Source organism: Crinia signifera, chromosome 2 (genome assembly GCF_055691185.1).
Source record: "Crinia signifera chromosome 2, ASM5569118v1, whole genome shotgun sequence".
In the NCBI taxonomy this organism is placed as follows: domain Eukaryota; kingdom Metazoa; phylum Chordata; class Amphibia; order Anura; family Myobatrachidae; genus Crinia; species Crinia signifera.
The window spans coordinates 278,160,129-278,173,701 of NC_139218.1; the positions used below are offsets into that span (position 1 = coordinate 278,160,129).

At 40.3% G+C, this 13,573-nt stretch overlaps 1 protein-coding gene across 1 annotated transcript in view; it reads right to left on the reverse strand.

Moving 5' to 3' along the window:
* COL4A1 (collagen type IV alpha 1 chain) overlaps positions 1-13,573 on the reverse strand; it is a 154,678-nt gene that overhangs the window by 8,696 nt on the left and 132,409 nt on the right. The window contains exons 41-49 of the mRNA XM_083168672.1: positions 12,530-12,580; positions 10,815-11,000; positions 10,071-10,204; positions 9,905-9,977; positions 9,739-9,810; positions 7,744-7,872; positions 7,560-7,658; positions 2,300-2,512; positions 1,087-1,264 (exon numbers count right to left, since the gene is read on the reverse strand). Of these exons, the coding sequence (XP_083024798.1) occupies positions 1,087-1,264; positions 2,300-2,512; positions 7,560-7,658; positions 7,744-7,872; positions 9,739-9,810; positions 9,905-9,977; positions 10,071-10,204; positions 10,815-11,000; positions 12,530-12,580 (1,135 nt within the window). The remainder of the gene's footprint in view (positions 1-1,086; positions 1,265-2,299; positions 2,513-7,559; positions 7,659-7,743; positions 7,873-9,738; positions 9,811-9,904; positions 9,978-10,070; positions 10,205-10,814; positions 11,001-12,529; positions 12,581-13,573) is intronic.

Below are 13,573 nucleotides of genomic sequence, written 5' to 3' on the forward strand. Positions count from 1 at the left end.
GCAAATAAACTGGTAATTCATACTAAAAAATGTACAGTAGTGTACATTGTGTATGTCTTTTTATACAAGTTAAGCCAAAGGGGATGAATGAACTGCATTAATGAGCTAATGTATCGGTTTCTATTAAGAACCATTTAACACAGAAGTAGCTTTTTCATTTTAGACCACTCTGTTTTCAGCCGCTGTAGTATTCTAAGAAAATATAAATTTGGATACCCGCTGATAAAACGTCACGATAAAGCCAGTGAAAGAATCATATGAGCTTTCCATTCTGCACTACTCCAACCCTAAGAAGTCTGTAGACCTATTGTGGATTTACATTAACACGTTAACACTCTGGAACTATCTTTGGAGCACCATCAATTACGGCCTGCCTTTCTGTTGACAACTAAAATTGCATGAAAATTCCATTGATAATGACCCCAGATTCTACAGGTATGGACTGGTAATTCATCATTAATAGATGAACAGATGGATGACATATTGACTTCTGTAGATGGCGATTATACGTCTTTTAGAGACACTTGGTTCCACTGCTTAGACTTTAAGGGCTGATCAGCCTTCAAAGATATCCTATCTTCCAACCCTCCTTGTTCAATGCAACATAGCCCCCGCTTTCCCCACTGCGCCATCCCTCCCTTCCTACCAGCTGATACCCTGCAGGATTCCAGTAGCCGCCGGATGTCCATGTGTCCATGTGTCCAAATCATTAATTCTCATTTTCAAAAAATGGCTACTGCTCACTTAATTAAGGACAAATTCCAGATTATTGGTCCATATACAGAAAATATATATGAGTGATTGGAAACTGTAGTGCATTCAGTTCAAATTGATTTTAATTATATATGTAAGGTTTATACAATTTATTTATAAATAAAATTATATATTTTTATGCTACACTGATATGATTATATGAATTTTTATATACAAATATGTATTTAGCGCTGTTATTGTATTGTTGGAATGGTTTGCTTAGTTTGTGGTAAAGGACTTACTCCATCTCATAATAACTGCTTTCTAGAATCACATCCTTAAGTAGTGCATTCAAGTCACTGGTTAGTTATTTCATGTGACGATTTTTGTTACCTGCTGATGAAAGGTTTGATATTCTCCCCCGTAATGGGTGCCATGCTCATTGGCATTGGTTCGGGTGTGGATAGCCAATAGGAATAATCATTCCTTGATGCAAAGTTGCATACATTATTAATATTACAAAACAGGAAAGGCATAGTGCTGAATTTACGGAGACAGCTTCCAGCAGCACCTAAAAACAAAAGAACAATATTAGATATAACTTTCATAATGAATACATTTATTTTTAACTAAATTCCATATTAGTAAGAACAATAATATAACAGCAGTGTACAGATGTACAAACATACAACCTGAAGGAATGAATCCCCCGGAAGCAGCTCAACTAACTTTTTATTTTGTTTTATAACAAAAAATAATGAATTCATCATGATAACATAGTGTAAGATCAAAGCTCACAACAATTTATGGCACATTTTATATACTATAACTAGACTATCCAATAAGAATTGCATAAATGGTATACCACTATTGTATAAGTTAGTCCATATTCATCCAGATTTAACCATGACATCTAATCAAGCATATTAATCCCATTAGAAGATATCCATAATTAGTAACTTATTTGCATGCAATTAGTGTCATAAAGTCCAGTTCTTAGTAGACTTTGTTACTACAGTAAAGCGTAAAAAGCTTAATCACAATATTGTGGCACTCAATACAGATGTATGTAGACCGCTCTCTATGCAGTTGCAGTCCATGTTTAAGCATATATCAGAGGTGGAACTAGCATTGGTGCAGCAGGTGCAGTGGCCCTGACAACCTCATCCTGTCACCCATTGTTTTTCCCTGTCACACACCTGGTCCTGTGCAAGCGTTGGGCTTCTTTTTTGCCTAAGAAGCATTTTCGGCAAACAAGACTCCCAATGCTAGCAGAGTATCATGGAACCTGGTGCACTGAGGGGGGCTGTTAAGTGTGACTGTAGAAAAGATGTATGGGGACACTCATGTATGTATTTCATTTAGTACAAAGCATTGGTCACTTGAAGAGATGTATCAAAACTTCAAGAGAGGTTCTGTGAAGTTAAACGTAGCAATCAATCAGCTGCTAACTGTCATTTCATAAACAGTGTTATATAAATGACAGTTAGAAGCGGATTGGTTGCTAGGGATAACTTCTCCACTTATTTCTCTGAAATATTTGATACATCACTCCTAATGAAAACTAATAACAGACATTATATAAAGAAAATAACACCATTCTCACCGAGATCTTGCCCGTGTGCTCTTTCATTTCCTTGAATATAGAGCAGCGAGTAACCAGTGTACACTGGGACTGTCCCAAGTGGACATTGAGGCTCCTCTATCGTTTGACTGTGCCTTGTCACAAGAAAGCCATGTGCCATAGAAGGGGACCCAGGTAAGCCAATTGGGCCGGGTAAGCCATCTGAACCTGGTGGGCCTGTATATCCTCTGGGACCTGATAATATCAAAGCATACATAGTGAGTAAGATTTAGCTGATTCACTTTCAAGCTACTGTATTGCTAGCATATACTATTACATATCATTAGAGATAAAGAAATGTGTTATACAGTAGGTTGGGTCTCCCAAATCTAAAATATTCTGAAGTGCAACATTTTTCAACACAAATGAGATAGTGACACCTTTGCTTTCTGATGGTTCAATGTACACAGACTTTGGCCCTTATTCAGATCTGATCGCAGTACAAATTTGTTCTCAAAATAGACAAAGCCATGTGCACTGCAGGTGGGGCATAAAGTCCAGTTATTAGTAGACATATATAGAATTAAATTTGAGTGGGGTGTGTTCAAACAGAAATTGCAGTGTATAAATAATGCAGCCAGTATTTACCCTGCACATAAACAAAATAAATCACACAGATATAGCTCTCTCTATACATTTTACATCTGCCCCACCTGCAGTGCACCTGGTTTTGCCCATTTTGCGAACAAATTTGTACTGCGATCAGATCTGAATAAGAGCCTTTGTTTCCTGGACAAAATTCTTAAAAATATTGGATACAAATTACCTTCAGGCTTGTATATAATGTTTATAAGAAAAATTAAAACACTCAGCGTTTAGACTTCGGTTCCATCCATATTAAGGCCCTTATTCTGGTTGATCCGAAAGGCTGCGAATTTCGCAGCCTTGTGAGTCCACCAAGGGCCACTCACGCGACTACTAGCGGTTATTTAACTCCTAACAAAAATTAACCCTAGAATGCCTGTGTGTCTACATGTGGAAGGAAATATAGATTCTAAACTCCACTAAAGCACTGTGTAATATGTGCACGCTAGATAAATAACTGGTAAAAACTAATAAATAAATAATTCTTGTCCCAAGCTTTGGGAGACTCAGCAGTTGGCAGTCTCACCTTTGATAAAGCTAACTAGTGTAGCGAAATCTGTCAGGAATTTGATGCTTGGCACTCACCACCCAAAGGTCCCTGGTAGTGGCATAGCTACATATGTGGCAGACCCCACGGCGGCTTGGGGGAGCGGTGCCAGCGGGGTCTGTGGTGGGGCGCCGCTGTCCAAGCTGACAGACGACCCAGGCAGCAGTTAGCGCTGAGCTGGTCCTGCCCTGTACATATCTAATGAGTAGGAACCCAGTGCAGTGCATACTGAATGAGCAGGTCCCCGCCCTGTGCATATGTAATGAGCGGGTCCCACTCATTACATATGCATGGGGCAGGTACCCGCTCATTAAAAATGCATTGCGCTGGGTCTCCGCTCATTAGATATGTACAGGGAGGGATTAGCTCAGCCAGCGGTGCCTCGCCCCTTCTTGGGGGTGGTGCAGATTTTTTTTGGACAGGGGGAGAACAATTTCAAGCTACGCAACTGGTCCCTGAACTAGCCCCCCAGGACTCATTGCCTAAACTACATCACAGGCACAACGGAGATCACGCTATTACACCCCCCCCCCCCGAACTTTCCACCCCATGCTTTGGGTGCTGTTCCATCTCTGCAACATCTTCAGTGGATCTTGGGTAATTATTACCTGTTATGGGCCAACCTGGTGTGGAGACCTAATTGGATAAAGCGGCCTTGCATTTCCATCTTGGGGTGATAACTATTTCTCCACATTCACCAGTCTTTTCCATTAGGGGCCACGTACATCTTGGTTTTACTGCACCATGTATGGCACAATATGGCACACGTTGGACTCTGCTAAAGTCACGCTTTGTGAGTTTTCTAAAAATTTGCTTCTCTAATCTATTACTTTATACAAGTTCTACTGCTTCAGAAATTTTTTAGACTCTATCTACTTGCTACATTTGGAAAAACAGCTAAGTGTTTTACATGTTGTGACAAATTGAGAAAAAGCCAAGATGTATGTGGACACATCTGTACATAGGACTTTCCAGGTTATATTACTAACTGAGGGTGTCAGTGCAACTATTTTATTATATACTAGCTGACCCGCCCGGCGTTGCCCGGGAAAACCTTGGGGTTTCTTTATTTCCAAAATTGCTGAAAAATGTCATTTTACAGTATGCTGTGCCAAAGACCTAAGATTGTAATTTGTTATAGATTCCACCATAATGTTAGAATGTGTTTGCATTGATTCTCAATGACGGCAATGAAATCAGGTGTGGTGTTGTTGTTTGAAACACAACACTTCTGAGTTGATAACTTGTATGTGTTGATGAATTCCACATCCACTCCTGAGATGTAGCACCTACTGTATGACATATCCTCCAACATCTAAGGGGTCAGAAATCGGTACAAAATCAGAAAGGGACGTGGCCACACCTCCATTTCTATACTTTCAATGGTACAGTTTCTAGGGTGTGTAATTACAGGCGCTGAGTGCGTGGGGACCGGGGTGGGCATTACTTACCGCGCCATAATTAATTAAAAATTCACTGCTCCCTGCCACTGCCACTCCCCTCACTGAACCTGCCTGCAGCAGTCTCTGAGGTCTGGGGATCTGTAAACCACATGCACCGGGCATCTCTACCAAACAGTGGGGCAGCCCCTGAGTGTGGGAGCAGGTCTGCGGGCCTGGCCACATGATGTCATGATGGGACGCACGCTACCCGCACCACTGTAATGCACCACTGGGAATGGGTGCAATGGGCCAAATTCTTCCCTACACCCGCCGGGCCAATCCACTGATCCAGCCATCACACTCCTCAATGGGTGCATTGATAAGGTTTGAGTGTAAGAAGTTGAAGAATAAGACTGAGAAAAAGAATTGCCATGTTACAAAGTGTACAATTTACTCAATAAATCGTGAAAAAAAAAATGTAAGTGTACATAGAAGTACAATCAAGAAATGAAAGTAGAATTAAAAAATAAGTTCTGATTCAAACTGATAATTGTTTGGATGGGGTGGGTTGTGAAACAAATCTATAGGTGGGGGTATGGATATTGTGGGCATAATTGGTGTTTATTACACCTACAGGGGGCCCTCAATTGATGGGATTTTCCATCCCAACAATTATCAGTTTTTTCACGATTTATTGAGTAAATTGTACACTATAACGTGACAAATCTTCATCTCAGTCTTATTCTTCAACTTCTTACACTCATAACATTCAAACAAATGCATGCAGTGCTCATGCCCATCGACCAAACATTATCTATGTCTGGGAAACCCTTAAGGCAGAGCAGTGCCTGATATCCAACTGAATAAAAGGGTGAGTGCAGTGTACCCACTTTGTATTGAACAATGGGTGCATTGGCCAGGACAAAGATTTCTCAGTGCAACTGGCGGGGGAGCGCAGGCTGGAGGACTGGAGAGACGAATATGGGGAACAAAGTAGAAACGGTACATTAGGTACAGTTTTTATTTGCCGGTCCAGACTGTTAAATAAACGGCAAATTATTTTTTGTGTTCTGTGTGTTTGTGTGTGTTGTTCTGTTTTTGTGTGTGTGTTGTAGTGTATGTGGTTGTGTGTGTTGTATTGTATGTATCTGTCCAATGCGTAAGTGTGTGAGGTGTGCTATGTATATACAGTATGTGTGTGTTGTGTCTTTGTGTATCTGTGCAATGTTTAAGTGTGTGTTTTGTGTGTGTTGTACTGTTTTTCGGGTGTGTGTGGTGAATGTGGGTGTGTGGTGCTGTTAGAGGTATGTTATGTGTGTGTTGTGTGTATCTGCCCTATGTGTAAGTGCGTAAGGTGTGCTATGTATAAATCTGTGTGTGTGTAGTGTGCTGTGTGTATCTGTGCAATGTTTAAGTGTGTATGTTCTGTGTATTGTACTGTTTTTGGGTGTGTGTTGTAGAGAATGTGGGTGTGTGTTGTACTGTGAGTGGTGTGTTATGTGTGTGTGTTGTGTTGTGTGTATCTGCCGAATGTGTAAGTTTGTGAGGTGTGCTACGTATATATGTGTATGTAGTGTGCTGTGCGTATCCTGGCAAAGTGTGTGTTCTGTGTGTTTGTTGTACTGTTTTTGGGTGTGTGTTGTAGTGTGTATGGATTTGTATTGTACTGCATGTGATGTGTTGTGTGTGTGTGTATCTGTCCAATGTGTAAGTGTGTGAGTTGCTCTACGTATAAATGTGTGTGTTGTGTGCTATGTGTGCATATGTGGTGTACTGTGTGTGTGTGTGCGTATACAATGTGTGTGTGTGTGTGTGTTATGTGTGGTCTATGTATATCCTCAATTATTTCCTAATTGTTTAAAGCCTTCACCATAATGTTAGAATGTGTCATTCATACTCAATGACAGCAATGAAATCCCAGTGGAGTTGTTCCTTCGTAAACGCTTTCCCAGATCGTCGATCTTTTCCCCAGAGCATCAATGAAGGGAAATTAAAAACTTGGTGTTTTTTAAATTTCAAAGTGAAATTTCTCAAAAACGGCTTCGAGGTGCACACCACCAGGTGCAGAGGTATCTTGTTGCTGAATTTGGTGTCTCTGAGTGCCACGGTGTGTCCGCAATGCGACGGACACGCACACACACACGCACACACACTCTTCAACTTATTATATAGATTTGTGTTTAGTATTTTTTCTCTCCTTCCTTCCTTTTTTCTTTCCACCTCACATGTTATTTAAGGTCGCGATCGACAATATTAAAATAATCCAATTTTATAATCCAATATTAATTGCCAATGTAAAAATAATCCAATGTTATATTCATGTTATTTGTCTAGTGCTGCTTGTTTTTCTTCACTATACAGGAGTAACTACCCTGTTTTAAGCAGCTGCTAAGGAAATCACTTGTGACTAGCGCCCCTCAGTTCTGTTGTCTGACTTATATTAAATCAAACTTTCATGAAGGAGGAGACAGGAAGTTCGGCATGCTTCTTTACTCATAAACTGCAGTGAAGGGATTACATACATTACAGATATTCATACGCCAATTTACACACAATAAAATAAGATCTGTTAAATCCTGCCACCGGATACTTACACAGCAATAGGAACTGTATACACCACAAGTTCCAATACCCTTTAGGAGGATTAGTACTAACCTCCCTATCAGCAGGTGGCATGTCTATTTCTGATAACAAGTTAAATGAACATGATAAATGATTGATAACGTACCAGTTGGACCATTGGGGCCAATCTCTCCTTTGTTACCAGGATTGCCATTAAGTCCTGGCAAACCAGCTGGTCCAGGCAATCCAACCGCTCCCGCTGGACCTATAAAGAATAAAGGGATACATGTTATAGTACACTGGTTACCTAGAATATACTGGCAGAAACTGGTTAAAAACAGCCCTCCTACCTTTGTCTCCTTTAGGACCAGAAGATCCAGAAATTCCTTTAGGACCACTAGGACCCATGGGTCCAGGTGGACCAGGTTCTCCTTTGAATAACTGAAACTGGCCTGCAGGTCCTGTGGGACCCTGTGATCCTAAAAAAAGTAAAAATTAAATGGATGTTATTACATAACTGGCCTGGTCCATTGCAATCTCATTGAGCTTAAACTAAAACATATTGGCCTAACTTGATTTTTTGCTCATTTTAATTTGTTTCAGACAATTTTTGTATAACTTTCACCCCATACAGTATGTCAGCGTGTCACTACTTTAATGGAACTCAGCCCAAAACACTGTAGAGAGAGAGGTCACCGTTCTATGTTAAAATACAAGGGTGTGTCTGAAGCCAATTGTAATTCATTGGGGGGTTAAATAAAAATGGATCCATGCATGGCACATCAATTATGTAATTCTGCAGCTGTGATTATTGTGAGTGAGCCTATGCATGATCAGAAAATCATGCCTTATAATACATTTCCATTTGTTACCATAAATACTATTTTCTTGACTCTTTTTATGCTATTAAATTTATTTGGGGTTGTCTCCAATTCAAGTTTCAGATTTCTGTGTAGGATTCGCTGCACTTTCGCCGCAATTCTCCCTGCAGGGCGATTCGCCGGGCAGCCGCCCGTTCGCCCTATTCAACGCGTCAGGGGCTCTCTGCCCCTGGCGGCGAATTTTAACCCCCCCCGGCGAATGCCGCCGGGGAGCAGGGGGACGGCTGCAGGCAGGGAGATGGAAGCCTCCCAGTCTGCACCGGACACTGTGGGGGTGAAGGAGGGCTGTGGGGGACACAGGGAGAGCCCCCCAGAGCTGGCAGGGGGCTGTGTTAGGGAGCTGCTACACACTGGTCCCGATCGTGCATGTGTAATGATCGGGACGAGTGTGCAGTGAATATATGAATATTAATGAGCGGCTCCCGGCTCGGCTCCCTGCTGGTGAATGTGTAAAAATATATATATATATTGTTTAAAAAAATTTTTTTAAAATATATTCATGTGCTGCAAGCACAGTAATAAAAAAAAGCATGCCCCTTCACAGAAAAAAAATCTGATTTTTTTTTTACACCAAAATAAAAATAAAAAACGCTTTATTTTCAAAGATCACATTCCTGTTCTCCAGAAAAAGATGACGAATGTAAAATGGAGAATCCGGGGGAAAATCACTGGAGAAAGCAGTTCTCCACTTCAGCATTGAATACACTCTCGGCGATTTCCACTAAAAACCCCATTGAAAACCACTGGCGAATCGCGGAGAATCACAAACAGAGAATCGCCAGACATTCGCTCTTCAGTTGCAGAGAATTGTATCCATTGAATAGGGCGACTGTTTTTTCAGTGAGAAAATTCCCTGTAAACACGGCAAATTGCCTGATTCCCCAGAAAATATGGCGAATCAGAGGCATTGAATACTGGCCTAAGAAAGATTTCAAGATACATCCAAGGATGTGTAAATGCATTGTTTATTTGCCTTGCTAAAAAGAATTCACCAACACGAAGAATGCCTTAAAATATACTCAACCTCCATCCCATGGGGTTTATTTGAGCCTTTTTATTTACAGAATCATACCTACAGTATTTTGACAGCTCGTAATAGATATCTAGATATCCTGTATTTCATAAGGAACAATGGATTCTCCCAGGTCTCCCTCTAGCACAGATTTGCTAATCGAATAAACTACGCCATTTTCCAGGAGCAAGAACCACAACTGTCAATTTACATTGTCAAAATAGCACCTGTCACTTTGTAACGGATCACTAATCGCGTTTACTTTTTCCTGTCATGCAGATAACTGAAATTGCCAGATTATATTATACTGTACAGAGACTTATGTGCTGATGCTAAATATAAAATTACACTTTCTAGAAAAACTCACTGATAGAACATAAAGTAGGTCATCCAACCGCTGAGTTGCAGAGGAGCAATTCTTGAAAGTACAAGGAAATGTAATGCTGACATACCTTTCTGCCCCTGAGGACCCCTGTCTCCCCCATTTCCTTTCTCTCCAATGAGACCTTCTGAGCCTTTTATACCTAAAAACACAGACAAGGCGATACACTGGTATGGATATATATCTATATATATATTGCAGTTGTGTGTATCTTAATAGAATGTGCATAGATATACCTGGTACACCAGAAAATCCTTGAGGGCCTATATCTCCTTTCTCTCCTGGTACACCTGGAACACCTATGTCACCCTAAAATAATCAACAGAAACCACTGAGGTCCGTTATACAGACTCAATAATTAAACTCTACATTAACAGCATGCAGAGTCCTCAAATCACTTACGGGAGGTCCAAGAATTCCAGGTTCACCTTTAGCTCCCTGAAAGCCATGGGCTCCTGGCCAACCTGAATCTCCTTTATCTCCTTTGAGTCCATCCTGCCCTGGAGATCCAGGGATGCCCACTGCACCTGGGGCACCTGAAACAATATGATGTGTAACTTGCAAGAAGTGCAGCTTTATTGCAACATTACGCTTCCATTATACAATGGGCAACATTTATTCAACCTGGGTTAAAAACAGAAACCTGACAGACAGATGCATTTAAGATTTTAAATACCCTACACCAGGTCTATACTAGATCCTTGGGGGCGTCAAAATGCAGAAAATATGGTGCTGTAAGCACTGCCCAGGCATTTCTATACTAAGTAAATACAATCTGCGGAGGTTGAAGAAAACCCTTTATTCTAAATAATAAATCCACCAATAAGAAAATAAGAAAAATAACACCTACATACCTGATTCTACAGTAGGTTTTTCCTAGGGTGTTACTTTCATTCAACCTGGGATTGTTTGGGAATCTACATTCTGCTTTTGATAATATATTTAATGGTAAATGCTTTACCATATGCTACATGTTAAGCCTATTATTTTTGTTAATACATATAACACAATTATGTGCTTACTTTTTATATAAAAACATCATTAATAATTAGTTCGCAGTACATAACAGTTTACCATATAGACCATGGAAAATGCCTAAACAGCATGGAGTTAGGTGAAGAAAGGTTTCATATAAATATTTCTTACCTGGAAATCCTGGTGAACCTGTGTGTCCTCTATCTCCTTTAGGTCCTTCCATTGCTAAACCAGGCTGTCCAGGAAAGCCTGGTGGCCCTTGAGGCCCCTGAGCTCCAGGAAACCCTTGATCACCTTTAAATCCTGATAGGCCAGGGGCTCCAGGAGAACCAGGGAATCCAACATCACCTTTAATTCCTAGCAAAGAAAATGGTATCTTTGTTCACAGCTACTACAACAGTAAACACAGTAATATACTGTAGCACACAATTTACAATGATATTCTTATAATATTTATTCAAACACTAATATATAATAGGTAGCTATGTGACTAATTCACCAGGCGCCAAAGATAAAATCATAGGGAAATTTATTAAACAATTAAGTAAAAAACATGAATATACAGTAAAACACAAGATGATTCTTACCCCCTAAGGGTAGTTGGAGCCAGCAAGGATGGTAATAGGCATCTATGCAGTCCGGAAGTGCACCCTGCCTGGCTCCAAATGGCTTAGCACTGGGTAGCTCCGCTGGTACAAGCTGGTGTCAGTTATTGACACCAACTTGTACCAGTGGACCTACCCAGTGCCCAGACATCTACAGTGTCCCCTGGCATCTACAGCAGCCATCAGAATCCTCTTCAGTGGCATCCCCAATCCCAAGGATGCATTATGCAGCTGGGCCGGTGTGCCCGCGCAATACATGCTTGGGACCAGGGATGCCACTGAAGAGGATTGCGATGGCCGCCGTGGACACTGGGGGACAGGGTAAGTATGAAAAAGGTGTGGGGGGAAAATAAAAAAACAAAAGATTCCACGTTTTTCTGAATATTTCAGTTTTTGGATATACGGATAAGGGAGACTCAACCTGTATTACTTTGAGTGCTACAAAAGTAAGCTCCCATAGCAAGAAATCAGATAAAAACCACAAGCACACAAAAAAAAAGATCAGAGACACAAAGGTGCAAATTCCAAGCTAAAAAAAGTTCCCTGCTTACATTGAAGCATCCAACACTGTATACAGACAAATGTTTGTGCATGCAATGCAGCCAACTTATGTGCAACCCTGAATTGGTCCCAATGTGTCTTTTTCCTAGTAAATATTCTAATGAATAATATTTGCATTCACTATCTGTAAGCAGAAGATCTGTAGTTGTACTTGTAATGGTGATTTAACACATAGGGTTACATTTACTAGATAAATGATAAGTAGAATCTGATTGGCTGCTATGGGCAAAATCACTTAATTCTAAACATTAACGCTTTGCTTAATTTACCCCTGAGGCTGGCAGACAGTTGCCGGCATTAAATTACTGTATGGCAAAAACAGGCAAAAAAGTATCTACAGTATGTTTTAATCATGCAGTAAATGGCCCGTTTCCGGGCGAGATCCGAGATAAGTTCCAGGTCTCTCCAGCAGCTACTAATTGTGGGTTATTCTTTAGATGCCTAAACCACCCCAAGAATAATCCTTGATAACTGTAACCCCGTGCGAATCCATTGCACACATCTAATTAGTGGCCTAAGTGATAAAGAAATGAAGTGTTATGGTAATTGCCAATATCTTCAATGTCTACATGTACTGTGGCCATTTCAGATCAATATTTTAAGAAGACTAAACAAATGCAAGACTAAAAAAATGGCTAAATGACTAAAATTTGGAAATTGTTAAATAAAAATTCCCAACATTTTGACAATAACATATTTATTTCTTGATGTTCTTCCTACCTTTTTCTCCCCGTTCTCCAGGAAATCCCGGAAATCCTCTCCCTGGCAATCCTTAAAATGGTGTAATGAAATATAGCAAACTATATTAATAAATTATAAACAAAACTAAATACTTTGTAATAATTATAGAACAAGTGCAAAGGAATCCAATAAACTAAAAGGAAATTAACTTGTTAATCAAAAAACTAAAATGAATTTTTGTTTTTGTAAATGAATGATTAAGACATGTACTGTGAAAATGCCAATGTTTAAATATACATATTATGTTTATAGAATCCATTTACATTCCAAGTTACGAAGCACTACAAACAGATTAAATATAACATACAAATAAGTTACAGCATATAAATAACCATTGACCATTGTGAATGTCACAACCTTTCCAGCCCATGCCCCCTTTTCGGGAGCGCATGCAGAGGGTGCCACATTGACAATCCAAAATTTTGCCTAGGGCACCAAATTGGTCAGGTCTGGACCAATGTCCAGCATGCGTAAGCTATAGGCCCACACAGGATTTATTCTATAAGCAAAAAAAAAAAAGTATTTCTAGTTTGGTGTTCTAGGTGTAATGTATTCCCTGTTTGTTTTCACTTTAACCCAACTCAGGATCAGCACCACTGTGTGAAGCACAAGTATACTGTAGAACAAAAAAACGTGGGGCGCTCAAAGGTAACCTATGGTAATTACCTTTGTGCGCCCCACGTTTTTTTGTTCTTGTTGTTTTGTGGAGGCTAGCAATCCTCCAACGTGGTGGCTGCAGGGTAACAAGTTACACCACCGTAGACTCTAGCGCCAAAGACAAACTTTCCAATACTACAAGTATACTGTAGGTCTACAAAGACAAGCTAATGTCAGCGCTGATGCTCTGTGTCTTCTGTAAGTCAGAATGGTCAATGCAACTGGCCACATATACACTGCCCACAGCATCAGCTTTTAGACAGCAGCTCTGATAAAGACTGGGGAGCATAATGGCACTGATATTGCTTCTCCCCCATAATGCTGGTTCTTACATCTACCCCTTATGTCATAAGCAGACCAAGATCT